This window comes from Vanrija pseudolonga, chromosome 7, assembly GCF_020906515.1.
Source record: "Vanrija pseudolonga chromosome 7, complete sequence".
Classification (NCBI taxonomy): domain Eukaryota; kingdom Fungi; phylum Basidiomycota; class Tremellomycetes; order Trichosporonales; family Trichosporonaceae; genus Vanrija; species Vanrija pseudolonga.
Window position 1 is genome coordinate 1415782 of NC_085855.1, and position 26054 is coordinate 1441835.

General features: G+C 64.7%; 13 protein-coding genes and 1 non-coding gene across 14 annotated transcripts; 7 read left to right on the plus strand and 7 right to left on the minus strand.

The window, feature by feature from the left end:
* The first annotated feature begins 924 nt into the window (after nucleotides 1–924).
* On the plus strand, nucleotides 925–1647 carry cutA (Divalent-cation tolerance protein CutA). The gene is made up of 2 exons (XM_062775967.1): nucleotides 925–1383; nucleotides 1424–1647. The coding sequence occupies exon 1, from the start codon at nucleotides 940–942 to the stop codon at nucleotides 1381–1383; it is 444 nt and encodes a 147-aa protein (XP_062631951.1). The 5' UTR covers nucleotides 925–939; the 3' UTR covers nucleotides 1424–1647.
* A 187-nt stretch (nucleotides 1648–1834) lies between these two features.
* Nucleotides 1835–2225, plus strand: LOC62_07G009412 (uncharacterized protein; the record flags this gene model as incomplete). The annotated part of the gene is made up of 2 exons (XM_062775968.1): nucleotides 1835–2164; nucleotides 2209–2225. Exons 1-2 carry the CDS (start codon nucleotides 1855–1857, stop codon nucleotides 2223–2225), a joined length of 327 nt encoding a protein of 108 aa, XP_062631952.1. The 5' UTR covers nucleotides 1835–1854.
* A 441-nt stretch (nucleotides 2226–2666) lies between these two features.
* On the plus strand, nucleotides 2667–3201 carry LOC62_07G009413 (uncharacterized protein). The gene is made up of 2 exons (XM_062775969.1): nucleotides 2667–3035; nucleotides 3073–3201. Exons 1-2 carry the CDS (start codon nucleotides 2723–2725, stop codon nucleotides 3150–3152), a joined length of 393 nt encoding a protein of 130 aa, XP_062631953.1. The 5' UTR covers nucleotides 2667–2722; the 3' UTR covers nucleotides 3153–3201.
* Nucleotides 3202–3768: 567 nt separating this feature from the next.
* LOC62_07G009414 (uncharacterized protein) lies at nucleotides 3769–4314 on the plus strand (the record flags this gene model as incomplete). Its single annotated transcript, XM_062775970.1, has 1 exon — nucleotides 3769–4314. The coding sequence occupies one exon, from the start codon at nucleotides 3769–3771 to the stop codon at nucleotides 4312–4314; it is 546 nt and encodes a 181-aa protein (XP_062631954.1).
* A 519-nt stretch (nucleotides 4315–4833) lies between these two features.
* LOC62_07G009415 (uncharacterized protein) lies at nucleotides 4834–5301 on the minus strand (the record flags this gene model as incomplete). The annotated part of the gene is made up of 1 exon (XM_062775971.1): nucleotides 4834–5301. One exon carries the CDS (start codon nucleotides 5299–5301, stop codon nucleotides 4834–4836), a length of 468 nt encoding a protein of 155 aa, XP_062631955.1.
* A 915-nt stretch (nucleotides 5302–6216) lies between these two features.
* On the minus strand, nucleotides 6217–6711 carry LOC62_07G009416 (uncharacterized protein; the record flags this gene model as incomplete). The annotated part of the gene is made up of 1 exon (XM_062775972.1): nucleotides 6217–6711. The coding sequence occupies one exon, from the start codon at nucleotides 6709–6711 to the stop codon at nucleotides 6217–6219; it is 495 nt and encodes a 164-aa protein (XP_062631956.1).
* Nucleotides 6712–7034: 323 nt separating this feature from the next.
* LOC62_07G009417 (uncharacterized protein) lies at nucleotides 7035–7983 on the minus strand. Its single transcript, XM_062775973.1, has 4 exons — nucleotides 7781–7983; nucleotides 7685–7747; nucleotides 7292–7650; nucleotides 7035–7219 (listed from the first exon to the last, which is right to left on the minus strand). Exons 1-4 carry the CDS (start codon nucleotides 7848–7850, stop codon nucleotides 7052–7054), a joined length of 660 nt encoding a protein of 219 aa, XP_062631957.1. The 5' UTR covers nucleotides 7851–7983; the 3' UTR covers nucleotides 7035–7051.
* An 870-nt stretch (nucleotides 7984–8853) lies between these two features.
* On the plus strand, nucleotides 8854–8944 carry LOC62_07G009418. Its single transcript is given in 2 exon segments — nucleotides 8854–8891; nucleotides 8909–8944. It is a non-coding gene; the product is annotated as a tRNA-Cys (tRNA).
* A 363-nt stretch (nucleotides 8945–9307) lies between these two features.
* On the minus strand, nucleotides 9308–11332 carry PEX30 (Peroxisomal membrane protein PEX30). The gene is made up of 2 exons (XM_062775974.1): nucleotides 9724–11332; nucleotides 9308–9676 (listed from the first exon to the last, which is right to left on the minus strand). The coding sequence occupies exons 1-2, from the start codon at nucleotides 11236–11238 to the stop codon at nucleotides 9350–9352; spliced, it is 1842 nt and encodes a 613-aa protein (XP_062631958.1). The 5' UTR covers nucleotides 11239–11332; the 3' UTR covers nucleotides 9308–9349.
* A 2974-nt stretch (nucleotides 11333–14306) lies between these two features.
* On the minus strand, nucleotides 14307–18099 carry mug190_1 (Meiotically up-regulated protein; the record flags this gene model as incomplete). Its single annotated transcript, XM_062775975.1, has 3 exons — nucleotides 14307–14452; nucleotides 14495–17446; nucleotides 17490–18099. The coding sequence occupies 3 exons, from the start codon at nucleotides 18097–18099 to the stop codon at nucleotides 14427–14429; spliced, it is 3588 nt and encodes a 1195-aa protein (XP_062631959.1). The 3' UTR covers nucleotides 14307–14426.
* A 299-nt stretch (nucleotides 18100–18398) lies between these two features.
* On the minus strand, nucleotides 18399–20008 carry NSR1 (Nuclear localization sequence-binding protein). Its single transcript, XM_062775976.1, has 3 exons — nucleotides 19805–20008; nucleotides 19611–19751; nucleotides 18399–19556 (listed from the first exon to the last, which is right to left on the minus strand). Exons 1-3 carry the CDS (start codon nucleotides 19886–19888, stop codon nucleotides 18459–18461), a joined length of 1323 nt encoding a protein of 440 aa, XP_062631960.1. The 5' UTR covers nucleotides 19889–20008; the 3' UTR covers nucleotides 18399–18458.
* Nucleotides 20009–20863: 855 nt separating this feature from the next.
* On the plus strand, nucleotides 20864–22714 carry amdS_2 (Acetamidase). Its single transcript, XM_062775977.1, has 4 exons — nucleotides 20864–21456; nucleotides 21492–21899; nucleotides 21935–22513; nucleotides 22552–22714. Exons 1-4 carry the CDS (start codon nucleotides 20895–20897, stop codon nucleotides 22671–22673), a joined length of 1671 nt encoding a protein of 556 aa, XP_062631961.1. The 5' UTR covers nucleotides 20864–20894; the 3' UTR covers nucleotides 22674–22714.
* A 442-nt stretch (nucleotides 22715–23156) lies between these two features.
* Nucleotides 23157–24792, plus strand: idh2 (Isocitrate dehydrogenase [NAD] subunit 2, mitochondrial). Its single transcript, XM_062775978.1, has 5 exons — nucleotides 23157–23345; nucleotides 23404–23460; nucleotides 23537–23570; nucleotides 23648–23830; nucleotides 23935–24792. The coding sequence occupies exons 1-5, from the start codon at nucleotides 23292–23294 to the stop codon at nucleotides 24717–24719; spliced, it is 1113 nt and encodes a 370-aa protein (XP_062631962.1). The 5' UTR covers nucleotides 23157–23291; the 3' UTR covers nucleotides 24720–24792.
* Nucleotides 24793–25104: 312 nt separating this feature from the next.
* fabG_10 (3-oxoacyl-[acyl-carrier-protein] reductase FabG) lies at nucleotides 25105–25988 on the minus strand (the record flags this gene model as incomplete). The annotated part of the gene is made up of 3 exons (XM_062775979.1): nucleotides 25105–25292; nucleotides 25352–25570; nucleotides 25625–25988. 3 exons carry the CDS (start codon nucleotides 25986–25988, stop codon nucleotides 25105–25107), a joined length of 771 nt encoding a protein of 256 aa, XP_062631963.1.
* Nucleotides 25989–26054: the final 66 nt, after the last annotated feature.

Genomic DNA, 26054 nt, shown 5'->3' on the forward strand with positions numbered 1-26054 from the left:
ATGAAAATTTAGCAATTCACAGTCGTGCCCGAGAATTGGGTCAATCGCTCTATTGAGGTACAGGCGGCAGCTCCCACCCGGCAGGCATGCAACGAGGCAACGACGAGAGCGGCGGTAGCAGACGGTGCGGGTGCGGCAAACACGCTAGCATGCCGGCATCGTGCGGCCCCGGCCCTTGTCGGAGGCAGAAGCTGGCACTGCGGCATTGGCTGGCACTCATGCTCTTTAAAGTGTGCACGCAACTGCGGAGAGCGAGCAGCAAGGCGAATGCACACCACAGTTTCATCGCGTAAGGGGATGGAGAGCGGGCTTAGATGTGGGCAGCCTGCGGCGTGCAGCCACCAACCACCTGCTGACTGCAAAAAAGGCCAGGTGAGGAGCAGCTGCTCACACGACCAGCGAGTGAGCCGCCGTGTCGGAATCAAGCACCATCGCACGCCTCGCCAAGCACGGCTCGCGCGGCTAACACTCCGCCGCGCCCTTCCTTCTGCAGTCGGTCGGGCGGTCGGCGACCCCCGCCGAGCTGCACACCCGCGTACGTGAGCTCTCGTAGCCGGGACGCAGATTTGTTCCGGCCTGGGTGTGCTTGCCTGCCAGTTGGCAGTGTGCGTGGCACGAGCATCAGCAACTGGATCCTTACACACCGCACGGGCGGTGTTCTTTTATTCTTGCTCGGTTCCTCGTGACAGTCCCAAGGTGTACATTTTAAGCTTTGGGTGGCTCATGTTGCGCGACGAAGGGGGGGGGGCCATGGATCTCTCACAGAAGGCGAGGAAGGTGGAATGTGTGATGTGGCAGTCGCGTGCCACTCGCGTGGTCGTGCCCTGAATGCACGTGATTCGTCCCGCAATGACCTCATGGCTCATGGCAACCTCGACGACGCCCGCAACAACAATCATCAGTCCACAGCGACGACATTGACGCCCGACAACCTCGCTCATGCTCCTCACAAGAGCCTTAAGAGCCTCCTCTAGACCGCTACTCGCCCCACCCCCAACTCTCAACCTCACCGTAACCCTCGCGCGCGCCATGACCTCCTCGTCGTCCGCCCCAACCACCACCGAGTTCATCACGGTGCTCATCGCGACGCCGCCCGAGGCGTCGGACGCGCTCGCGCGCTCGCTCGTGGCCTCGCGCACGGCCGCGTGCGTGAACCGCGTGCCGGGGGTCAAGTCGACGTACCGCTGGAAGGGCGAGGTGATTGTCGACGACGAAGAGGTGCTCGTGGTCAAGACTACGCGCGCGGCGTTTGGCGAGCTTAAGACGCTCGTCGAGAAGGAGCACCCGTACGACGTGCCCGAGATCATTGCACTGCCGATTGTCGACGGGAACAAGGCGTACCTCGACTGGCTGCGCGACAATGTCGGGGGCGCGGGCGCCTGAGGTGGGCTGTGGGGAGGGGACACGTGCTGACCGCAGCCAGGCGCAGAGAAGGAAGGAAGGTGGACGTCCGCATGGACGGGTGGGATGAGATGATACCATGACGTGGGGGTGGGACTTGGCACTTCCCACCGCGTTACACGGAGCACGCCAACACAGCGCATACGATGGATGGAATGTACATGCCAGTGGCGTGGCCAGTGGCGTGCATGGGTGCATGTGCATGGGGATCTCCCAGTCCCACCCCCAAGTCGCCGAGGATCGGAGCGGCCGAAAGCATTCCGAGCGGCGTCAGGCATTGGGGAACACGTCGTCGACGACGGCTAGGAGATTAGATTGGCAGGGAGGCGGAGGTGCGAGGACACGTATGCTGCTTGCTGCTCGCATCTCCGTCGGGCAGCATGACAAATTTATGCCTAACGACGACGGGAGCGCGCCGTTGTCATCATCTCGCCCACCGCTACCATACACGACATGCGCGACGTCGAAGGCGAGGTTGTTCCAACACGCGAAGCCGCAACGCGCTTTGCGATCTTCCTCCTCGTTGTGGCCGCAGCGCTGTGCCCCATCCACCTGTGCTCGAGCGCAGCGCGCACCGCGGCAGGCGTGACGCGGCTCGGGTTCCCAGACAAACGGACGTACGCTGCGTCCGTCGGCGCGGGCACGGCGCACACCTTTGCGCGCACACCGGACGGCGTGCTCGTCAGCTTCTTGCCGACGTGGTGCATGGTCGAGGCGTGTGCTTGGGTCGTTGCGGGCCTCGCTGTGGGCGGGGCGCTCGGAGGTGGGTGCGCCACTGGGGTGGGGCTGACGGTAGCGCATGCGCAGAGGAGGGCGCTGATTAAGAGCTTGGCGGGGTAGCGGGGTGGCGAAGAGATGAGGAATGGCAGCGGCCAAGAACCAAACAACGGATGACGTCGTCTGCGTGCTCGTTTCAAAATGAATGTTGAATGCACCGTTTCGTTGATGCATATGAAACGGCGTCGAGCGTGCACTCGCTGCGTGTCGCGCACACTGCATGCTGCGCGCGGCCGGTAAGCGGTGTGCGGTGCGCGCGCGGGCCGAACGCCGCGCAGGTGGCAGTGGCAACAAGGCCGCGACTCCCCCCGCCACGCCCAGGCCAGAGCGACCACGTCCGCGTCTCCACCGCCAAGCGGCAGCGTATGACTCCTGGCGATGGCTTCGCTCACAGTGTCGGTTGATGCAAGCAGCATGCAAGCGGTGCTCTCCTGCCAGTATATACTCGTACCCAGGCGGCTCTGCCCTCCGCCCCCCAACCCACCCCCCTCCGACCACTCTCCCCCCCTCTACCCCCCCACCGTCTCCGAGCTGGCCTCGTACCATGTATTCCTCCGTCACGACCTACCCGGGCCCCGTGCGCGCCCCGGCGTCCCCGGGGCGCAGGGTGCTCCTGTGCGCCGTGTTCGCGTCGCTCGCGTACGCGCTGAGCATTTTGCTCGACACGGGTGCGGTGGAGCGCGCGCCGCTCCCAGCTCTCTGCCTCGACTCGGCCCCGCTGCCCCTCTACAACACCTCCTCGCTCGCCTCATTCTCAGACACCTTCCACACCCCCGCCCCCCGCCTACCCCCCCGCGTCGTGCTCGAGGCCCTCGGGTGGCTCGTCACCATCACTGCTATCTGCGCGCGCGTGTCCCGTGAGCCGCTTGCCCGCGGAGCCGGAGCTGACCCCAGTATCCCTCGAGGACAAGGACGCCGACGCCAAGCCCTCCCCCCGCCGCACCCGCGTGCGCTTTGCTACTCCTGCAGCTTGATTGATTGATTAGCGTCGCTGGCCGATGCATGATGCGTATCCTTGACGAACGTCGGCCGAGTTGCCCGCCGCGCGCAAGGAAGAGGAAGCAAGGTGGCGGCGAGGCGGCGCCACAGGGTGAGGAAGGGGACGGGGTTCGGCGAGCGGGGGACGTGCTGCGCGCGCGCGGCAGGTGCGAGATGAGAAAGATGAGGGCGGCGAGGGAGCAGGGGGTAGGTAGATGAGGGCGTCAGTCAGCGTCGACGAGATGACCGAGACGCCGTCGGCGAGTGGGGCGACGGCGCGACGAGGCGCGAGGGTAGGATGGCAGGGAGGGTGCCTCGTCGCGTCGCACTGGAATGGAACCGGCACGTCGCCGGCATCCGTCGTCGGCGCAGCGCCCCCTCCCTCCCTCCCTCGAGAACGGCGCGAGCCTAGACCCAGCCAGACCCGTCGCAGACGTCGAGCGCAGCGCAGCGCGCAGCAGACCCACCTCGCCGCTGCCGCTGCGGCGCGTTTGCCCGCACTGGTGGGCGACTGGCTGCCCGAAATCTTGATAAGGCGGTGCTCTGTCACAGGCACAAAAACAAGTCGTCGTGCAATCAGTCGAAACCAGCAGCCAGCAGCCCACGCCAGCGATGTGGTTACGACGACTGCTCGACCCGCGACTGCTGCTCTACTCGTCCAGCCTCGCCCCGGGCTTCACCACGGCGACGGGCACCGACGCGCTAGCAGCAGCCGCGACGGACGGGTCGCCTTCCCTTTCGCTCTCGGTGGTCGACGGCACCGTGTCCATCCTCCCCGTTGGCCCGCTGCCGAGCTCTGGCAACACCAACAGCGCGCCCGATCCCCTCCCGCAGCCGACCGACTCGAGCGCCGTGACCCTCACTACTGTGCCCGGCGAGGTACCCACCGGCGGCGCCGGCGCAACGACTCCCCTCTCGACCGTCACGAAGAGCCTGCCCCCCGCGCCCGAGACGACAGTGGCTTCAAGCTCCAGCACCGCGTCGCTCTCGACCTCGACCTCGCGCTCCGGTGCGGCGTCCGCTTCTGGCTCCAGCTCCGGCTCCGCGGCCCCCTCGCCTTCAGCATCACCCTCCCGCGGGTCAAGCGCGAGCCGTACCCTCCCCCCCGCGGCCGCTGTCGCCGCCGCCATCTTCGCCGCCGCCGTGTGTGCGCTCTAGACAATGTAGATTATGAATGATCCTGGGCGCCGTGTGGGTACACTCGCCTCTACGCACACTGTGGGCTGTACACGCGCGGGGGTACGCGCCATCAGTGCTTTGCACACTCGCGGCCTCGACGCCCGCAGGCCACGACTTGGTGGTGAGCGCGGCGCCTTGAGTAATGCTCGCCCCAGGTTGGCCAGCAAGCAGTTGGCTCACCCGAACCCACTGGCGAGAAGCACCCCCGACGTACGATGCAGCTGCGGCGCCGCCGCTTGGCAGACTGCGCCGGGCAAGTCGGAAGTCGGCGCGGCGCCGGGGCGAGCCGAGCAGCAGCGCCGCCGCGCCGCGCTGTTCGCTTCGCCAGAGCCACCACCGTGCGTGAGCCCCAGCTCGCACCCGCGCCCGTGCACACCAGCGTCACGTCACCGGTTAGTCGCCATCACAAGTAAATGCATGTACAAACCGCTCTCTACCGGCGCCTCCGCGCCCGCTCGCTCGTGAAGTGTCCGTTGTGTCGTGTGTGTTGCTCGCTGCCTACAGCGCCGCGGCGACAGCGGCAACGATAGCCGCGGCCAGCGCCGGCGCGCCCAGCGCGCGTGCTGCGTCCGTCGCGTGCGGGATGCCCGACGGCGCGGGCGTGTACTGCGTGTTCGTGAACGTGATGGGGTAGGTGTACGGCTGGGTCTCGCTGATGGTCGACTGGGGCCCGTCCGTGTGGTTGCCGTTGTTGCCGTTGGCCGGGGTCGAGTTGTTGCCCGAGGCCTGGGGCGCGTTGCTCCCTGTTGCTGACGCGCTCTGCGAGTTGGAGTTGGAGTTGCCGCCAGCAGAGCTCTGCTGGTTGTTGTTATTGTTGTTGTTGTTGGTCGGCGTCGGCGATGGCTGGTTGTTATTGTTGTTGTTGTTGCCGCCGGCAGACGAGCTCGGCTGGTTGTTGTTGTTGCCCTGCGCGAGGACAGACACGGCGCCGAGGGCGAGCGCGAGGGTGACGAAGGAGGTACGCATGGCGAGGGGATGGGGGGGGGGGGGGGGAGGGGGGGGCGTTGGAGGACGGAGGAGAGGGCCGAGGCCGAGGACGCCCGGTGGGTGAAGGAGCGGGGCTCGGCTTGAGGATCTAGATGCACGCCAGCGGCAGGAGAGGGAACCGAACAGCAGCGGCAGCGAGCTGTCGAACGAGTGTGTCGTCGAGTTGTCGTGGAAGAGAGCGATTGAGTGATGTGAGAATTGCACCAGGCCAGGGCGAGCCAGAAAAAGGTGACGACGGCGAAGGCGGAGGCGGCGGGCGACAAACATTCCATTCCACCCAGACGGCGACGGCGACGGCGCAACGAGACCGCAGCGGCGGCGTGCCATCGCTCTACACTGCTGCTGCTGGCAATGCCGCCCGTCACTCTGCATGCTCTGCACGTCGACGCGCTGCACACCGTGCCAGATCCCCGCCCGTCGTCGTCGTCGTCGTCACCAGAGTAGCATCAGGGTACGCAGCCAAACGCAGGCTACCAGCGATCCAGGGCGCGGCCCTGGCAGCTGGCTGCCATGTTGGGCCGTAGCCAGTGCTCAGCTCAACGCCGACAGTCACTCGTGCTCGCTCTCAGCCCAGCCGTGCTCCGAGCTGCGCCGTGCCCCGCACAGCGCTTGTCCGATAGATGCACGGCGACGACTTGGATGCAGGCCGAGGCCGAGGGCCGAAGACCTGAGACGCCTCCCATCACGCGCGCGATCGGCGTGCGCAGCGCTGCCTGCCCCCTTGGCCGCACCCCCGCCCCCGCCCCCACCCGCGAGAATCAACAACGCTGCATCGCTGCAGCACTAAGCTAGCATGTATAGAAACCTGGTCCTCTGTCCTCCGTCGCGCCCGCCTGCGCCGGGCAAATCGAATCGTGCCGCGCTGCGCCGCGCTCACCTCGCCCCGTGCCCCGCTTAGAACGTCACGCCGGCAAGGATGGCCGCGACGACGACCGCGCCGGGGACGACGATGCGCTCCCCGCCGCTCGGCTTGGTGCCGCTGCTCGGCGCCGGCGCGCTGGCGGTCGGGCCGCCCGTGTTGGTGTCGTGGCCGATGGCGGACGCGTTCACGGAGGCCGTGACGGCCGTCGCCGTGTCGGTGCCGTTGATCACGCCGGTGAAGCTCGCCGCGGAGGGCAGCGGCGCGGCAGTGACGTTGCCGCCGCCGCCGCCGCCGCCTGCGACGCCCGTCTCCTCGGGCGCGAGGGTGATGTTGCCCGCTGCGGCGGTGGCGTTGGCGACGGCCGCGTCGGTCGAGGGCGCGACGCTCGCGCTGCCCTCGTCAAAGCCGCCGTCGGACGGCGCGGCGGACGCGTCGGCGCCTTCGGGCGTAGCGGAGGACGCGTCCTGTGCCCACGCTGCCGAGGTGGCGAGGAGTAGCGTGGCGGCGGTGTAGAGTGTTGTGCGCATGATGTTTGTGTGGATGGTGAGTGAGGGTGGTGAGTGTGATCTGCTGTTTGTGTGAGCAGTAGCGGGTGGTTGTGCGTGTTGGTCGCGGCGGGAGTGTCGCTTGGCTGGACTGGTGTGACGCCAGGAGCGGGGTAGGCGATCGCTGGCTGGCGGCGGCTCGCAGCACCCGCGCTGCCAAGCACTCGTCGACCTTGTTTGGGAAAGTAATTGGCACTATAACGTCATGCGCTCAAAGTAACGCGGCGCACTACGCATGGACAAAGACATGCATGGTGGAGACAGAAGATATAGCTGATGGCAAGAGCATGCATGTCGTCTCCGATGCACACCCCTAGCGGCTCTACGGCACGAGATCAGTCTGCACCCACCCCTCGCTCCCCAGCACCCACTCGCGCCGACGATGCGGCGAGGTGCGGAGCTCGAGGATCTCGACGCGGCGCGGCACGATGGCGAGGACGGCAAAGTGGGCGCGCGCGAGCTCGAGCGCGGCGTGCTGTTCTGGCGTGGTCTGGAGCGAGGGAGCGTCAGCGACCGAGCGGCGAGCCCCGTGTCAAGTCTTCTCCACCGCAGCGCGACTCACAGCCTCCGGGGGCACTGCCGCAGGCCAGGTATCCGGCGGCGGCGCGTCCGCGAGCAGGCTGCCGGGCGGGGCGGGCCGGGCAAACGTTGCGCGGAGGTAGTCGCCTATGCCGGACTGGAACAAGCGCGCGCGCTCGTCGGCCCACCACGCCGCTGCTGCCTCCGGGCTGTCGGCGTCGACGGGCGCGCCGGTGCTCGGCATGCCGTCCGGCCCGACGGCGAACGCGTCCCCGCGGATACGGAACTGCACCAGGCTAGTCTGGAAGAGCCACGCGGCTTCCACGGCGGGCTGCTGCGCGATCTGCGCGAGCTTGGGCATGCGCGTGTCTGTCGTGCTGAGGAGGAGGCCCGAGGGAGAGACTGGTGTGAGCTGGGCTCGACGGGGGGCGCTTACCTCCGCGATGGACGACATGGCGGACTCTTGGCTGGCCGTGCTCTGTCGTCGCGAGCGTGTAGACTGCTGTTAGTGGCGGTTCGGAGCGGGGCGTACTGTTCTGCCGCGGGAACTCTTTCAGCTGGGCCTCGAGGAGGGCGAGCCATTCGGGCTTGGGCTTGGGCATGGTGGGTGTGGGGGGGAGGGGGGAGGTTAGGGGGTGAGGTCGAGTATGCAGTAGGGGTGACGGGTGTTCAGTGGCGATGCTGTTTCTCTTGCTGTTGCTGTCGTCGTCGTTGTCGGCTTGGTTGTTTATGTAGACGGTGGAGAGTGCAGAAGGCAGATGAGACGCCGGCGCAGGCTGGACATGGCGACATTGACCCACCTCCACCAGCGGCTCTCCCTCCACCAGGCGACCGACGAAGCAAGCGCCCACCACACCACACCGTGGCACCGGACTCGGCGTCGCCGCACTGCTGAATCATACATGCCCGTTGTCGGCTACTTATTGGTGGGGTATCGCGGGCCCCGTGCGGGGCGGGTGTGCTTGCGTTCATGTGCAGAGACGGGGCAAGCGACATGTCCTGCGCGAGTCTTGTAGGTCGGCTGCCTGCCCTCCCTAGGATGTCTCCGGCCTCCTCTCGAGATACGGCAGTGTCGTGTCCTGGCTTGGTCTCGAGTATGTTGTTGCCTCTTACTGTCGCGATCAACCTTGCTGCCGTGGGCGTCACGGGTGAGCGTAGACCCCCGTGCGTGGCTTAAGATGCCAATGCCTAGTCAGCCGGTGATGGTGCAGCCCCGCAGCGCGCTCGTCGAGGCCACCCCCGGGGCGTCTCCCTGCCGTCCTGCTCTCTTCTCTGTGAATGCTCGAGGGGTCTCAATAAAACCACAATGAGAGGTATGACATGTAACCCTGGGTCCAGTAAGACGATGATACATGTCCCGGATATGGCCTTGGTCCCCACAGCTTACACAACCTTCCCCCTCAAACAACCACGCAAGGTATGCATCCCAAAGCTCAGAATTCGGCGTACTGGGCACGTATTCACCCACAGATAGTGTACCAAGCACCACAGAGCAACGAGTCGCAAGCAACAGCCCCCCCCAACCACGACCCAGCGCCACCCCCCTCCCCCTCCCCGCCGGCACCATTCTTACCCGACCGAAAAATCCCGAAAACATCACCAGAAGTGGCTTTAGCACAGTGGTAGATTGCGGCGGATTGCAACTTTAACGAGTCCAAACATCCGTAGGTCCCCGGTTCGATCCCGGGAAGTCACTGTTACTTCTTCGCTCGTATAGTGTAGGTGGTTATCACTGGTCGTTGTGGCGCAAGCTGGAACATCCGACCCGACCGCTGTTCGACTCAGCGTGCGAGCACGTAACGTTTTTGCATGTGCACACGAGCGCGAAGCGCGAGTGTGCGGGCGCAGGCCGCAGCGGGCGCTGTGTGGAATGCATGCATTGATCGGCGGATCGTCGCGGCCGTTGGGTCGCAAGGGGTGTTCGCGCGGGCCTGCATCACCCCGTAGTGCCAACACCCCATGGACGTCCATGCATGGACTCAACACCCCATGGCCTCAATCTCCCCCCAGCTCCAGCTATGCACCGTGCTATCAAGGCCTCAGTCCAACCCAACACCCACACACCCGCAGCCATCGCATATGCTACAAGTCTATCTACTTCCTACGCCCCGACATTCCCCATGGCCTTTTTCAGGCGCTGCCTGAGCGCGTCGTCGCGGCTGAGCGCCGACGACGCGCCCGACGAAGCGCCGTCGGCAAGCTCGGCACTAGCGTCGGCAGTCACGGGCGCGACGGGCGCAGGCGCAGGCGCAGACTTGAGGCTCGGCCCCCGGCCGACGGGGGTAGCCGCGCCGCTGCCGGGCGGGGAGATGTTCGTGTCTGGCGCCGGCAGCGGGTCCGTGTGCCGCCGTGCCGGGGCGAGCTCGGGTATCCGCGTGACTGTCTCGGTGCAGACTGCGCGGCGCTGCCAGCGGCGGCGGCGGGTGAACTGGGGCTGGTTAGCGATGTACGAAGGGGGGGGAGGTTGCCACTTACCTTGCCCAAGCCACCCCGTGGCCCCATGTTCTCCCACTTGTTGTCGCCGTACACCCACCCGTCGGCGTCAGTCACCTCGTTCGTCTCGGGGATCGCGCCGGCGCCGGTGCCGTCGGCCGTGTCGGCGACGCTGGCCTCGGAGGCTGCTTCTGAACCGGCGCGCAGGCGGCGGATGTCGGTCGTCTTTGTCGGCGAGGCGGATGGCGAACCGGGAGGAAGGCCCGACACGCTCTTGAGTCTGCCGAGGCCCTTGGCGAAGGCCGATTCCGCCGCGGACGGGGTACGGCTATCGTCTGGGGACGTGGAGAAGAGCCCCGACGACGGGCGCGAGGACGTCGTCGGCGACTTGGCCTCGTCCTCGGGGATCGCGGGGACGACTGGTGCAGGCGCGGCAGGCGCAGCGGCCGCATCGCCGCCCTTGCGGACGACGGCCCAGTCGTCGTCGATCCAGCGCCACGTCGCCGTGCGGCGCACCTGTGCGCGGGGCTCGGACTTTGTCGGCGCCGGGAGGTCGATCGAGCTCGGTGGCGGGAGGGCGAACGAGCCAGGAGGGGAGACGGGCAGGAGATGCGAGTCGCACCAGCTTGGCCGCTCCTGCGGGAGTAGCGCCGACGTCCAGTCGAGCCCCATCCACCAGCGCTGGTTCTCGAACACTTCAAACTTGAAGTAGATCGGGCTGCCGTCTGCGACAAAGTCGTCGTCGTCGTCATCGTTGCCGTTGGCGTCGGTCTCTGTAGTGAACGCGAGGGTGAGGCTTGGTGTGCGGCTTGCGGCCCACTTGGCGCGCAGCCAGCCGAGTGGCGAAGACGCCTTGTAGTCTGCGCCGGGTGGCGATCCAAAAATGAACAAAAAGGTGAGCGCGACGGCGCGGCGCACTGCCAGGCTCTTGGCGAGCAGGTGGACCGTGTGTGAGAGCAGCGGGCTCGGCGCGAGGATGAGCACTGAGCCGACTAGGCCGAGAAGCACGCGGGTGCCGAGGGCATGGCCTAGCGCGACCCACACGCCCCAGAGGACCAGCAGGCCGCGGATGAGGCGGCGCGCGCCGAGCTGCCGGAAGCGCGCATACACTGCCGACAGCGGCGGGATGGGGTTGGGCGGGAGGAGCGCGTGGATGCGGTACATGTCCGACACGGACAGCAGCAGCGTCTCGCTCGTCGCCGGCGAGTTGGGCGACGGATGCAGCGGCGGGGTCGTGCTCTTGCCCAGCCGCAGCCGGCCGAGGGGGATGAGCGGCGCGAACACGAGCGGCGGGAGGAGGAGCGCAAACGCATAGCTGAAGCCGAGGCACGTCGCCCACCATCCCAGGAGGACGAGGTACGATTCGAGCCTCCGCTCGGGCTTCCACGCGAGGATCTCGAGCGCGGCGCGCAGGGCCGACGTCGGGCCTGCGAACAGGATCAGCAGGCGCAGAAGCGGGGCGGGCAGCGCAGCGACCAGGTCGGCGGGCTGCACGACCACGCCGCCGGGCTGCGTTGCTGGCGGCGGCGAGGTCGAGGGGCCTGCTGCCGAGCTCATGTGGGTCGTGGCGTGGCGTGGGTGGATGGGTTGATGCAACAGAGTTGTTGTTCGGGTAGTGAAGCGAGGGTAGTGATGGTTGCGTCGTCGTCGCTGGCAAAGTCATGGTGTCGTCGGTCGACGCGGCGGCGTCCGGTTGACTTTTGGTCAGCTTGCCGGACACGTGAGGGGGCTAGCTAGCTAGTGGCGCGTGGCCGAGCACCGGTCGCCGGTGGGCTGGTGCTACATGCAACTGAAATGCGCGGGCATGCATGCATGCAGGCTGAGCGGGGCCAGCAGTCGTGTGAGCTGGCGCTACAACCATGCATAGAGCCCCGTCGTCGCGTCGTCACCTGTGCAGTGTGATGGCGTGAGGCTGAGAATTCGCACCTCCGCCAGCAGTCTGTGCACGTCACCACCACCCGGGCCGACAAACAGGCAGTGGAACGACCAGGCAGGCAGTTTAATACGGCGCAAGGAGATCCACGCTCCTCTCCGCGCACTCACTCATAGCGAGGCCGAGACATGAATGGCACACATGGCCGCCGATGTGGTGCCCGCGAGCCCGTACGCAGCCCGCAGTGACGGCCCGCCCTACCCCCGACCGACCAAGCCAGAAAGCCGGACTTGGCAACCCTTGGCCGCCGCTGCTACCATGGCTGTGGTGCATTGTGCAGACGCGCTCCCCTCTCCCCGTCAGGCACTCAGATTTTTGGTGGTACGTGGTGCTTGCTTCCTTTGCTGCACAATGCGATCGTGGCAGCGGCGTGCTCTCTTCGTTGTGTTCAGACTCCCCGTCACCGACGTATGCGGGCTTTACTGCTCGCTTTGCTCTGCTCGCCGCACGCTGCGCACCACCACCTCATGCAAACGTGCTCACTCGCTCTCTCTCCCCGTGTTGCTTTGCTGTTTGAAGCACTTCCCGTTGTGCCATCATCTCGTCGGTTGGGCCCACCCGCCGCGCTTCCACCCCATTTTAAACCCCCCAATTTGCTTCCGTCCCATACAAAGCACCCATCTACCGTAGTACGACCACGACGCGCGCACCGCCCACACACCGTGCCCGCTCCTGCTGCATTGTTGTCGCCCATCTTGGACCCAGTCTTCAGTAACATTGCTCCTCCTGTTCCTCTACCTCACACTCTGCTCAAATGGTGCAGGACAAGTACATCGGCCTCGCGCTGGCCTTCTCGAGCTCAGGCTTGATCGGGTACGTAGTAGGCCCTTGCGCCTCTTACGCCAGCGTTCTGACACTCCACCAGCACATCGTTCATCATCACCAAGAAGGTGGGTTTCTGCTGGCCCCAGCGCTGCCTCGACCCCGGGCAACGCTCTTGCTCCCCCGCACCCCGCTGACGATGCAGGGCCTTAACGATGCCGCGAACCGGCCCCCGGTCGACTACCCCCACTCGCACCAGCGGCAAACGGGTCCTCGGAATGCGTGTATGTCGGCGGCGGCGGCGCGCGGCGCGGACTGAGCGATGGAGCTGACCCCCTAAGCCGAGGACTTTGCCTACCTCCGTAACCCGATCTGGTGGGCCGGCATGATTACCAGTGAGTGGAGCTATGTTTATGAGGAACACGAGCTGACACTTCCCAGTGGTTATTGGCGAGGGTGGGTACCGGAACCGCCCACGATGGAGCTGACCCGCCAGTCGCCAACTTCGCCGCATACACGTTCGCCCCTGCCATCCTCGTGACCCCTCTTGGTGCCATGAGTGTCATTATCGGGTATGTTGGCGGAGAGATGTGCAGCACCTGCTCGTGGCGGCTGGCTAACCCTCGCCCCCAGTGCCATCCTCGCGTCGTTCCTCCTCGATGAGAAGCTCGGCCGGCTCGGTGTCCTCGGCTGCGCGAGCTGCATTATCGGTTCCGTTATCATTGTTCTGCACGCGCCGTCCGACCCCGAGGTCGAGACGGTCGACAAGATCCTCGAGTATGCGGCCAAGGCTCGTGAGTTGTTCGTGTGGTGTTTGCTGGTGACGTCGGCGTTGTCCATTTCGCTTGGCACGCGCGCCGCCGACGACGACGCACCATCTGCTATGCCCTGCGGCCCCGCTCACCCCCGCAGCCTTCCTCGCATACATCACTTTCGTAGGCATCTTCTCGACGTACATGATCTTCCGCGTCGCGCCAGTGCACGGCACCAAGAACCCCATGGTGTATCTGTCCATCTGCTCGCTCGTCGGCTCGGTGTCCGTCATGGCCATCAAGGCGTTTGGCATCGCGCTCAAGCTCACGTTTGCCGGCAAGAACCAGCTCACCCATGTCAGCACGTACCTGTTCGGCATCACGGTCGTCGGGTGCATTCTCGTCCAGATGAACTACTTTAACAAGGCGCTCGACACGTTCAGCACCAACGTCGTCAACCCCATCTACTACGTCTTCTTCACGACCGCGACCATCACCGCGTCGGCCATCCTCTTCCAGGGCTTCAACACGACCGACGGCGTCAACACCATCTCGCTTCTCTGCGGCTTCCTCGTCATCTTCATGGGCGTGTATCTCCTCAACATCTCGCGCCAGCCTGAGAAGCCGACGCACCACCACACTACGAGCTTAGAGACGGGCTTCATGAGTGAGTCGGCGTGCAGCTGACATCGTCGAACGGTAGCCGACGCTGACTCTCCAGACCCCCGCATGTCCATGTCGGGCCGCGTGTCGATGGAGTCGCAGGGCCTCCCGATCTGGAACTACGGCTCGAACGGCACCGCGCCCGCGTCGTACGCGCCCGACGGCGCGCAGAACACGGCGTCGCACGGCCGCCGCTCCAGACTGTTCCAGCAGCAAAACTCGACGCTATTCAACGCGTTCGAGGAGGAGGGCATGGCGCTCACCCAGCTCGACGAAGAAGAAGAGTCTGGCGACGAGCGCGACGAGCGCAACGACGCGCGCCGGGACCAGCCGACGCGCACGCTCGTCGGAGCACGACGGGAGCGCGGCTCGCGCTCGCAGGAGCGCGCCCGCTCGACCGACGGCGGCAGGCATCCTGCCTACCAGGACGCTTAGATGTAGATGCAGATGATGCCAATGGCACCTCTTGTAGTTGGTGCGGGTGCATGCCGCGCCACGCCTCCGCATGTATCTCGTGTACTACTACTATTCATCGTGAGTGTAGGTGCGTAAGATACAAATAGGGTGTGTGTATACAGGCTGCGGCTTTCGCTCGTGTGTGCCGCGCCATTCTTGAAGATATAAGTCTAGGCTTTTTATCCAGCCTCGGTCGCGACGGTGGCTGCGGGCGAGTTAGCAACGAGTCCAAGCCACACGCACTCACGCTCGCGAATCTTCTTCTTGCCCGGGAGGCGGTCCTTGATGCCGTTGGTCATCCACTTGGCGGTGCGGTACGCGCGGATCTGGGCGAGGCCGCGGCCGCGCGACTCGAGCTGGCGGCGGTGGGCGGCCTTCATCTCCTTCTTCTCCTTGCGGTCGATGACGCCGTCGTCCATGAACGTGAGCTGGCGCTGGGCCTGGATCTCCTGCCCCTCGATGAGGTCCCACGCCTCGAGGGCGTGCCGGCGCGACTGGCCGAGACGGAGCTTCTCGTGGCTGTTGTCCAGGCCAGAAGTGTACTCCATGCGTACTTTGAGCGTGCCGATCACCTCGTACTCGTGGTGCTTGGCCGTCTCGTCGTTGATGTAGTTCCACTTGAGACACTTGGTGTGGTTGGACACGATGACGGGCAGCTCAATGTCGGTCGGCGTGTCGTCGACAATGTCCTGGATCCAGAAGACGCTGAACGCGCCCGGCTGCCGCAGGCCAAAGAGCGAGCGCAGGCCAGTGTTGCCAAACTCGAACAGAATGCTCGACTGGTACCGGTGATAGATGGGCAGATGGACCTGCTCGAGGTCCCACACGACCGTGTCGCCGCCCTCGACCGCGCTCTGGCGCTTGGACATTGTCTCTGTCACTTCGGCAGTGATAAGCTTGAGACTAGTCTCGCGCACGTCGAGCTTTTCAAACTTCTTCGTGTCGATCTTGAGGCGCGCGTTGGACACTACGAGCGTACCCGTGTCCCACCCGCGTAGCTCTGGCGCGATGCTCATCTGCATGCCGCGGAACGCAAAGCTGATGTTGGCCTTGCCAAAGCCCACGCCGTCCGTGATGGAGAACATGCGCGTGACGCTCGAGCAGTCGGCAAAGATGTCGGAGAGGAAGACGTTGACGACGCCGAGGATCGGGTCGTGCTCGCGCAGACGCGAGTCGCGGATAACCACACGGACCTCTGTGGTCGTGAAATCGCGGATAAATACCTCGGTACCGGCCTCAAAGTACGGGTTGATGGCGTACTGCTTGACACGCGTCTTGTAGATCAACTCGTCGTTGACAATAAACTCGCCGTAGCCCGAGGGCAGGTTCTCCGTCTGCTCCGAGGGATCGTCCGTGTCCTGGCCCGCCTCGCCTTCGCGCTCCTTGCCGCTCTTGCCCTCGAGGTGCTGGCGCTCGAGGTTGTTGACCTGGTGGAGGACGATAGACAGCACGCCCGAGGGCCACTTGGGGTCGGGGCGCGTCTTGGTGAGGTCTGGCGCGGGCGGCGGCAGGTCTTCCTTGGCGGGGTTGGGGGCGGCGTCGTACGGGTGCATCTCCTTTGACGTCGGCGTGCGCTCGACTACCTGCGCCTTGGCCTCCTCGGGCGTCGGCGCACGCTGGAGCGACGGGTCAAGCGGCGCTTTTTCAAAATACCCGATCGACCACATGAGCTTGCCGGGCATCTCGTTCGAGTCCTCGAAGCCCTTGAGCCCGTCGGTGCGGTCAAACATCTGGTTCGGGTGCTTCATGAGCTCCTCGACCTCGACCTGCACTCGGCCGACGAGGTCGTCGGCGCTCAGCTTGTCGCTGTCCCAGAGCATGAGACAAACCGACTCCTTGCCCCGCACCTCGTCCATAGTCAGGGGCAAGAAGGCCGTCTCCTCAAACACGGGGTTCAGGTCCTCCATGATAATGCGCGTCGAGTACAGCGGTCGCCCATAGTTGGCGTACGCGAGCACAATGTACGGGTCCGAGAACCCGTTGTTATCCTGGGCCGAAAGGCCCTCGCAGTAGTGGATCTTGACGACGAACACGCCGATCGAGCGCGTGTCGCCGACCTGGGCGCCGGAGAGCATGTCCTTGAGGTTGAGCGTCATGCTCTTGGGCACCGACAGCTCGGATGTTCCGGCCGCAATGCCCGACTTGACGAACGACGAGATGAACGGCAGGTCGAGCACCGACGGCAGGTGGCGCGACAGCGGCACAGCCGAGACGTCGATGGCGGGTACGCCGCACAGCGCAAAGGTAACAAGGCGCACGTACGGCGGCTCAGGAATGAACTGGACACGCAGGCGGACGACGCCGACAATCTCCTCGATCTGGATCCAGATAGGGATCGGGATGTGGAACCAGTCGTACACGCCCAAGAAGAACTCGATAAGCATGTGAATGTTCTTTGCGCGCTCCTGCGCCCCCTGGCCCGGGAGGGCGGCGTAGCTGAACGAGCACTCGAAATTGTAGTAGTCGCCCGTCTGGTCCTCCTTGATCTCCTTGCCGGTCGTGTCGGTCATGGGCTCCCCGGCGCCCTGGTCGATCCACTCGGTGCGGGGCCACTCTTGGTCCGTGTGCATGTCGGGCAGGGCGCGGATCGACGTCAGGCGCAGCGGGTTGGAGCCCTGGTCCACGTCCGTGATGCGCACGGCGTCGACAAAGCCGGGCAAACTTTGCTGGAGAATATCCTCGACGGTATCGGCGAGCGGCACGAACATTTGCGGATCGATGACGCCCCACACGAGCTTGATGAGCCCGTTGAGCCATTCAACACTCTCCGGCATGGGCGGCGAGAAGGCCTCGCCGCGCGCGCGCGACAGGTCGACGCGCACCTTTTCCAAGTCGCGGTCGATCCCCCGCCCCAGCACCGAGATGGCAGTGACGAACGCGAACCCAAACGCGCCGACCACGACCGAGCGCCAGAAGAACGCGCGGAAGCCGCTGCCAAACGCCACGAACAGCCACAGCACCGCCATGCCACCAATCGCAGCATACTGCAGCAGCTGGAACTTGTTGGCAATCTCCTCCTGGCTCACGGGGCTGGGCGGCGGGTATGCATTGTACAGGACATTCCCGCCCCGCGTAGCCGTCTTGGTCACGTCAAAGTCGCGCGGGTCGGCGTCCTTGACGATGATCTCGCCCCCGGTAATGGGGTCGCGTACGCGGCGCTCGCCCTTGCGCGCCTTCTTGAGCCTGTCTGTCGGCTTTTCTAATCCCCGTCAGCACCGCCTTAACACCACAGGCAAACCCACCATGCGCAGCATTCATCTGCTGCATGAGCCGCTCCTTCTCCTGCTTCGCCGAGGTGGGCGACACCGGGCCGACGCTCGAGCGGCGCCGGCGGCGGAGCCACGAGTCGCGAGACCCCGACCCCGTGCTCTGCCGGAGCGAGTGCGAGCTGTCGAGGCTCGCGCGGGAGGGTGCGGCCGACTCGTCGCTGCCTCCTCCTCCTGCTGCAGCCGCACGCGCGCCGAGCTCGGCAGCGCGCGCCTCCATGATCCGTGCATACTCGTCTGCGTCGGCCTCGTGCTGCTTCTGTTGCTCGTGATACGCGGCCACGGTGGGCACCTTGAAGGCCGCAGAGTAGCCGTTGCCCAGGCGGTAAGATGGCGGCGCAGCCGGCAGCTCGGGGAACTGCGTGATGGGCTTTGATTTCGACGCCGACGTCGATGTCGTCAGCGGGGAGAGCGAGTCGCGCGCCGGGGCTGAGCGCCGCTCCGGCGTCTTGGGCGCCGGGCTCGGGTGCGTCGAAGCGCTGGCTGCCTCGCCATGCGCTCCGCCCGACTTGGACGGGACTGACGGGGCACTGGGGGCGGCGGCGTCGCCCGGCGGCTGGGCGGTAGGTGCTTCCGTTGCCGACATGATTAGTTTGCCATTTGTTGTGGTGGTTAGAGAGTGGTGTTGCGGGGTGTGGTAAAGTACGTGTGCCCGTCGCGGGGGGGGGTGTGGGTGTGGGCTGTCGTCGGGGTCACCGTCGCCGGCGGCTTGACAGCGCTGGGCCTTGCTCGGCGTCCGTGGAGTCGAGAACAATGACGAGTGTGACGTCAGTGCACCAAGCAAGCAGGCGACGGGGGCAAAATTTCCACAACCCAAGTCCAGCCACCATCTGTGACTGACTGGCCTTCGTGTGCTGTTGTGCTGCTATCTGCACCCCCACCATTTCCGCTAGGCAAATGCATACATGAATCTATTCAGATAGGAGTAGAGGGGTATCGAGGTATCTAGTCAAAGGAAACCTTGGAGCCTTGAGACTGAACAATGCCGCCGGTACGGGCGCCGCCGCGAGGGGCGAAGCCACCACGGCCACCACCGCGTCCACCGCCGCGGCCGCCAAAGCCACCACGGCCACCGCCACGGCCACCACCACGGTCACCGCCAAAGCCGCCACGGCCACCGCCACGGCCGCCAAAGCCGCCGCGTCCGCCACCACGGCCACCGCCGTTGCGGTCACCGCCAAAGCCGTTGTCGGGCTTGGGGGGAGCGTAGTCGACGCGCAGCCTGCGGCCGGCGAGCTCCTGGCCGTTGAGGGCGTTGAGGGCGGCAGTAGCCTGCTCGACCTCGGCGAACTGGACGTAGCCGAAGCCCTTGGGGGCACCGGTCTCGCGGTCGGTGGGGAGACGGACCGACTGGACGTCACCGTGCTCGCCAAAGGCCTCGTAGACGGCGTCCTCGGTGATGTCGAACGAGAGCGAGCCGACCCAGAGGGTGGCGGCGGGCTCGGAGAGCTTGTCGTTGAAGGCCTTGGCGCGGGCCTGGGTGTTGGGCTCGCGCTTCTGGGCAAAGTTGACCTTGACCTGGCGGCCGTCAATCTCCTTGCCGTCAAACTCGAGAGCCTTGGTGGCCGAAGCCTCGTCCTCGAACTCGACGTAGCCGAAACCGCGCGAGCGGCCAGAGTCACGGTCGATCATGACACGGGCGCCGACGACCTTGCCGCACGACTCGAACTCGGAGGCGAGCCAGTCGTTGTCAATGTTCCACGAGAGACCGCCGACGAAGACGTTGGTGGAGGCTTCAGAGTCCTCGACCTTGGCCTTCTTCTCAGTGACCTCGGTCTCGGGCTCCTCCTCGGCCTTGCGCTTGCCGTTGGTGGCGGCGGCGGCGGGCTTCTCCTCCTCCTCGTCGTCAGAGTCAGAGTCGGACGAAGAGTCAGAGTCGGAGCCGTCCTTCTTGTCCTCGGACTCGGACTCGGAGTCAGAGTCGGACGAAGACTCGGCCTTCTTGGCGGCCGCGGCGGCGGGCTTGGCCTCCTCCTCGTCGTCAGACGAGTCAGAGTCAGAGTCGGACGAGTCGGAAGACTCCTCCTTCTTGGCGGCAGCGGCCTGGGGCAGGTTAGTTGTTGTCCTTCCCTCACGACCTGCTGCGCCCAAACTCACAGGCTTGGCCTCCTCGTCGTCGGAAGAAGAGTCAGAGTCAGACTCGGAGTCAGACTCGGACTCGGACGACGACGACTCGGACTCGGGAGGGGGGGTAGGAGCCTTCTTGGACTTCTTCTCCTTCTTCTCCTTCTTCTCGACCTGTGGCGGCGGGTTAGTGTGTGTGTGACGGCGAGCTCGTGTGCTCAACCTACCTTGGGGGCGACGGCCTCGACCTTCTTGGACTTCTTGTCGGCCTTCTCGACCTTGGGGGCAGCAACCTTGGATGACTTGGCCATTTTTGCTGTTTTTGGGATGATGGATGGGTTGATGGGTTGTTGAGAGGTTGGTCCTCTCGAGGTTGTTGGTGCAGGCAGGTGGTGGTGCAGTGGTCGCGAGAGCGCCTGCCTGGTGGTTGCTGCCTGCTTGCACACGCCTAGCGCGCTGATTCTCAAAATTATTTGTGTCCGGCTGCGGTGGTCGCTCGACACCTCCACTCTCAGCCTGCTCTCACCCAGGGCAACACGGCCCCGCATCCGGCACAACACTGTAGGAAGATTTTAAGTCCAGGGTGCAAGCCTCAGCCTGGAGATATATCGGCGATAGCTCGATTTTATCTCGTGGCACTACTGGGCTTGTCTCGAGAAACACACTATGTCCGGCAGCGCACCACTTTCCGGCGCGACAATGCGTTATCGAGTGGCCGTCGTCTCACCGGTCGTTTATCCGTGGCCAGTCTGTCGTCAAGTAGAAGACACTGTTGGGTGCTGGCAAGGTCACTTTCCCGTCACAATTGATACACGGCCTGGGTGTAAAACATACTACAGTACCAAATCTTTGGACTCCAGGTGATATGGTGTGTTTCTTCTCCACACAGTGGACAGTCAATCACCGGCACCTCGCGTCAACAAGTCTTTCTGCAAACACACCCCTCTATGCATAAACCACTCCCTCTACGAACACGACACACCTCTGCACATCTCCTGTTATCGGACAAACTCCCACCCAAAGCATGCCTACAGCTGCCTATCTCGCGATACGACGCCGACGCCGTATGCGGATAAACCACGCGACTGCAGTGGGCGGCGTTGTCCGAAACTCAACCCCCCCATGACTGCATGACGTGACTAACTTGGCCCACATCCGATTGCCGAGTCCGAAGCGGCTGCCGCGGCAACCAGCAGAAGCAGCACGCTCCATCACGCCAGCCAGCCCTTGATATAAACCGGTACCCGTACCCTTAGATGTTGGATCAGCATCATCTCCCCCTTGCCCCTCCCTCCCCCATCCCCCATAACAATCACCATGGCCACGGGCGACGACAAGCAAAAGACATGGCAAGACGTGGCGGCGGCCAAGCAGGCCGCGCGCGACGCGCTCATTCCCGACGAGTGGCGCCTGTCCAAGGAGACGCTCGCCAACCTGCCCAAGAACGTCCTCGACGTGCCCCGTCAGAGCGGCATCCTCACTGAGCGCGAGCTCGAGATCACCGAGACGACGGCGCCGCGCCTCGTCGAGGCGCTCGTCGCGCGCAAGTACACGTCGGTCGAGGTGACCACCGCGTTCGCCAAGCGCGCCATCATTGCCCAGCAGCTCACCAACTGCCTGACTGAGATCTTTATCGAGGAGGGCCTCGCGCAGGCCAAGGCCATTGACGAGGAGTACGCCAAGACGGGCAAGCCCAAGGGCCCGCTCCACGGCCTCCCCATCTCGCTCAAGGACTGCATCAACGTGCCTGGGTACGACACGACGATTGGTATCGTCTCGTTCGCCAACAAGCCCAAGACCGAGGCCGAGGCAAGCGAGCTCGCGCGCATCCTCCGCGAAGCTGGCGCCGTGTTCTACGTCAAGACCAATGTGCCGACTGGTACGTGCGCCCCTATCTTCCCCCACTGACGTCAGCCATGCTCGCCATCGAGACGGTTAACAACGTGTGGGGCCTCACCCCGAACCCGTACAACACCGACTATGGCAGCGGCGGCAGCTCTGGCGGCGAGGGCGCGCTGCTCGCGCTCCGCGGTGCGCCCCTGGGTGTCGGCACCGACATTGGCGGCTCGATCCGCGTCCCGGCGGCTGTTAACGGCTTGTACGGCCTCAAGGCTGCCGGCGGTCGCTTCATCTCGCTGGGCATCACGGCCGGCCTCAAGGGACAGGAGAGTGTCAAGAGCACGGCTGGGCCAATGGCACCCGACCTCGAGTCTCTGTCGCTCTATTCCAAGGTCGTCATTGACGCCAAGCCGTGGGAACTTGACCCGACGACCTTCCCCATCCCGTGGCGTACGATCGAGCTGCCAGAGAAGCTCGCGTTTGGTGCGTTCAGCGACTGCGACGCTTACTGACTCCAGGCCTCATCATCGACAACGGCTTTGTGCGTCCCACGCCGTCGGTTGAGCGCGTGCTGCGCGAGACCAAGGCGGCGCTCGAGGCGGCGGGGCACAAGGTGATCGAGTACAAGCCCTACGACGTGGAGCAGGCCAACACGCTCCTTCTACGCCTGCTCGGCGCGGACGGCGCCGATGGCCTGTACAACCTTCTCCGGGCGGGCGAGTACCCCGAGCCGTGGCCCCCGGGATTCGAGGTGCTCGAGGGCATCTACAACCAGTACAAGGACAAGCCGCCCAAGGTGGGCGCGCTGTGGGCTGCCCAGGCCGACCGCAACGCCTACCTCCGTCTGTTGCTCAAGGAGTGGACCAACTCCAAGGAGGTGACTGGGACCGGCCGCCCATGGGACGGAGTGATTGCGCCGACGCTCCCCAACCCCGCGCACACGCACCACAAGGCCTTCTACTCGGGATACACGAACCTGTGGAACGTCGCCGACTTTACCGGTGTCACCTTCCCCGCTGGCTTCTCAAAGAGCACCGATACCAAGCCCGCCGACTTTACGCCGCGCAACGACACGGAGAAGAAGGCGTGGGATGACTGTGAGTGAGGGGTGTATGTGTGGTGCTGATGGCCAAAGACAATGCCGAGGGTCTCGACGGTATCCCCATTGGCTTGCAGCTGCTTACTACGCGCCACACGGAGGAGCTGGGCCTCAAGCTGACCGAGGTGGTTGTGGACGCGTTGGACAAGGCCAAGTAGTAGTAGTAGAAGTGATAGGAATTAGTCGGATTGGATTCTGGGCGATTGTCAAATGTCATGTGACCCTTGTAGTGAATGATCGGCAGCCACGGCCTGGGTGGCTTTGGGTGATGTGTGTGATGGGAGACACCAACGACCATAGTCGACCATGTCTTATACTTGAAGCGTCTACAGCGGCCCGCTCTTGCAAGCTTGCACCGACGCCGCTGCCGCCGCCATCGCCGACGTCTCCTGCTTGCTCCCTCCCTGTGCCATTGCCGCAAGTTCACGTGGGCGGCAGTGTGCGGCAGTTGACGCGCCCATATACGCAGATACACGGCTTTATGGTGGCGGGATCAAATTTGGGTAATCGGCCGATTACTCCCGTGACGCACGAGGGAGAAACCTACGACGTAGTTTGCACGGTCACTGGAGAGTCCCTGGGTGAGGAGAGGGAAGACGTCGCTGGCTGCCTTGCCTTCCCTTGCGCTGCCCGCCCACCCACCCATCCACCTCCATCCGCACCTCTTGATCTGCGCAACCCACACAATCCCCTCGTGTATCTTTTCTCCTTCCCTCTCCTCCTCACTCCCCCCTTCTGTATCCACTACTCTCCCCTCCCTTCCCCACCTCGTCGTCATGTTCCTCCGTGCCGCCAACCGCAGCATTGCCTCGTCGGTCCGCTCTGCCCAGGTGCGTTGCAGTACAGCCACAGCATATTTTGCCTTGACCTCTTTCACTGACATCACAGGCGGCTCGCGGCTACGCCTCGGTCACCTCGACCTTTGCCGGCAAGAAGGATGCCAGCGTGAGTAGTAGTGCAATACAGCGTCACGCCTCGACGTCCTTCCTTGCTCGTTCATGCCACTAACACGCACATGCAGGGCAACTACACTGTCACTCTTATCCCCGGTGACGGTACGTCATGAGGCAGCAGGCAGCGAGCGAGCTGCCTGCAGCAAAAGATTTGACTTGACACTGACGTCGCCGCGCAGGTATCGGCCCCGAGATCGCAGAGTCGGTCAAGGACATCTTCAAGGCCGCCAAGGCCCCCATCCAGTGGGAGGAGGTCGACGTTACCCCCATCCTCAAGGACGGCAAGACTGTCATCCCCGACGACGCCATCGCTTCGGTCAAGAAGAACACTGTCGCCCTCAAGGGCCCTCTTGCTACCCCTAGTGAGTGGATGCGGCTGTTGAGGCCTTGTGGCCGAGCACGCGCCGAGCACACGCCGCGCTGCCCGCCTTCAGAGCGCACTCGACACAGTGCTAACACACCCCAGTCGGCAAGGGACACGTTTCCCTCAACCTCACCCTCCGCCGCACCTTCTCCCTCTTCGCCAACGTTCGTCCTTGTGTCTCCATCCCCGGCTACAAGACCGCCTACGACAACGTCAACACTGTCCTCATCCGTGAGAACACTGAGGGCGAGTACTCTGGTATCGAGCACGTTATCGTCCCCGGCGTCGTCCAGTCGATCAAGCTCATCACCTACGAGGCCTCGGAGCGTGTCGCCCGCTACGCCTTCCACTACGCCCAGGAGTCTGGCCGTAACAAGGTCACGGCCGTCCACAAGGCCAACATTATGAAGATGTCGGACGGCATGTTCCTCACTGCCTGCCGCGCCGTCGCCAAGGAGTACCCCAACGTCGCGTACGACGAGGACCTCCTCGACCGTATCTGCCTGCGCATCACCCAGGACCCCACCCCTTACAACGACCGTGTCATGGTCATGCCCAACCTTTACGGTGACATTCTTTCCGACCTTTCCGCCGGTCTCATTGGCGGTCTCGGCCTCACCCCCTCGGGCAACATTGGCCGCGACGCCTCCATCTTCGAGGCCGTCCACGGCTCCGCCCCCGACATTGCCGGCAAGGGCCTCGCCAACCCTACCGCTCTCCTCCTCTCTTCTCTCATGCTCCTCCGCCACATGGGTCTCCCCGAGATTGCCGACCGCATCGAGAAGGCTTCGCTCACGACCATTGCCGAGGGCAAGCACATTACCGGTGACCTTGGCGGCAAGGCCGGCACCAAGGAGTACACCGACGCCATCATTGCCAAGCTTTAATCAAGGGGGAGATGGGACAAAATCAATCATGGTCTAGTGTGGCTTTAGGAAGTCATGCATGATGTGTAACGAGCCGAGCCGGCCGAACTGGCGCAGCCAGCGAGGCGGGGGTGAGTGCGAGCCCAGCCAGCGAGGCGAGGGATGAGCTTGAGACTAGCGCACTGGCATCCCCACGTTGGCTTACTACTGACCGACTGATCCGGCAGCCCCGCAGGGGCCAGACATCGAGCACAGACACGGCGGGGTAACGGGCCGGGGCTGGCCGAAGAGGCCTGGGGGTTGTGGGCGTCCTCCAGCGCCATCGGCCTGCCCTGCTCTGAACACTAACCCGCACGATGCATTCACGTCGCATACAACCAGCCAACCTGCTCCCTCCCAGTCCATCCTACATAAACTTGGCGCACCCGCCGTCGACGCGCATAGAGATACCAGTGACAAAGCTGCTTTGCGGGGAAAGCAGGAAGACGCAGGCGTCGGCAATCTCCTCGGGGCGGCCACTACGCTTGAGCGACGAGCGCGCCTTGGCCGCCTCGCCCATGACGGTGCGGCCCGCGGTGAGCGGCGTATCGGTGACTGGCGCGAGCGAGTGTCAGCGAGCGAGCCGGCGTGCCCCAGCGCCTTCCACCACTTACATCCCGGACACACGGCATTCACACGCACGCCCTTGGGGCCAAACTCTGCCGCGGCGTTCGCAACAAGCCCACGCACGGCAAACTTGCTCGCGGCGTAGTCTGCGTGGCCAGCCACGCCCTCCAGCCCGGCCGTGCTAGCGATGGCAACCACCGCGCAGTCTGCGCCGCCGCCAGGGGACGCGAGCATGCCCTTGAGCGCGTGCTTCATGCCGAAGAAGACTGCGCGCGGGCGTCAGCGTCAGCGAGTTCGGCGCCAGCGCCAGCGCGACCCACCGCCCTTGGCGTTCACGCCCATGATAAAGTCCCACTCCTTCTCGCTCGTATCGAGGAAGCTGCGGGCGGTGGGCCACGCCGTGCCGGCGGCGAGGACGGCATAGTCGACGCGTCCCCAGCGCGCAAGTGTCTCGGCGGTGACGCGCTCCGACGTCGCTTCGAGCGTCGTGTCCCCCTGGACCGAGAGGACCCGGTCGCCTGCGTCCAGGCCGGCGACGGCGGCGGCAAGCGAGGCGGGGGAGAGGTCGACTACGGTCACGTTCGCGCCGAGGGAGAGCAGCTGCTTCACCACTTCGAGCCCGATGCCGCTCGCGCCGCCGGTCACGATGGCGACTTTGCCCTGCAGTGTGTTTGCGCTCGTCATTGTGTTGTGTTGGTGGGGGTGGGTGGTGGCCGACGCGAGTGTGGGGTAGATATACGCCCCCGGCCC

Coding starts and splice junctions, on each gene's coding strand:
- PEX30 (XM_062775974.1), bottom strand. CDS start 11,238: ATGAGCTCGGCAGCAGGCCCCTCGACCTCGCCGCCGCCAGCAACGCAG. Junction 9,677..9,723: donor CACGGGGTGGCTTGGGCAAG/GTAAGTGGCAAC, acceptor AACCAGCCCCAG/TTCACCCGCCGCCGCCGCTG.
- amdS_2 (XM_062775977.1), top strand. CDS start 20,895: ATGGCCACGGGCGACGACAAGCAAAAGACATGGCAAGACGTGGCGGCG. Junction 21,457..21,491: donor CAAGACCAATGTGCCGACTG/GTACGTGCGCCC, acceptor CACTGACGTCAG/CCATGCTCGCCATCGAGACG. Junction 22,514..22,551: donor GAAGAAGGCGTGGGATGACT/GTGAGTGAGGGG, acceptor TGATGGCCAAAG/ACAATGCCGAGGGTCTCGAC.
- NSR1 (XM_062775976.1), bottom strand. CDS start 19,888: ATGGCCAAGTCATCCAAGGTTGCTGCCCCCAAGGTCGAGAAGGCCGAC. Junction 19,752..19,804: donor TCGAGGCCGTCGCCCCCAAG/GTAGGTTGAGCA, acceptor CCGCCGCCACAG/GTCGAGAAGAAGGAGAAGAA. Junction 19,557..19,610: donor ACGACGAGGAGGCCAAGCCT/GTGAGTTTGGGC, acceptor AACCTGCCCCAG/GCCGCTGCCGCCAAGAAGGA.
- LOC62_07G009413 (XM_062775969.1), top strand. CDS start 2,723: ATGTATTCCTCCGTCACGACCTACCCGGGCCCCGTGCGCGCCCCGGCG. Junction 3,036..3,072: donor TATCTGCGCGCGCGTGTCCC/GTGAGCCGCTTG, acceptor AGCTGACCCCAG/TATCCCTCGAGGACAAGGAC.
- idh2 (XM_062775978.1), top strand. CDS start 23,292: ATGTTCCTCCGTGCCGCCAACCGCAGCATTGCCTCGTCGGTCCGCTCT. Junction 23,461..23,536: donor CCGGCAAGAAGGATGCCAGC/GTGAGTAGTAGT, acceptor ACGCACATGCAG/GGCAACTACACTGTCACTCT. Junction 23,831..23,934: donor GGGCCCTCTTGCTACCCCTA/GTGAGTGGATGC, acceptor AACACACCCCAG/TCGGCAAGGGACACGTTTCC.
- cutA (XM_062775967.1), top strand. CDS start 940: ATGCTCCTCACAAGAGCCTTAAGAGCCTCCTCTAGACCGCTACTCGCC.
- LOC62_07G009417 (XM_062775973.1), bottom strand. CDS start 7,850: ATGCCCAAGCCCAAGCCCGAATGGCTCGCCCTCCTCGAGGCCCAGCTG. Junction 7,748..7,780: donor AGAGTTCCCGCGGCAGAACA/GTACGCCCCGCT, acceptor CACTAACAGCAG/TCTACACGCTCGCGACGACA. Junction 7,651..7,684: donor CCATGTCGTCCATCGCGGAG/GTAAGCGCCCCC, acceptor AGCTCACACCAG/TCTCTCCCTCGGGCCTCCTC.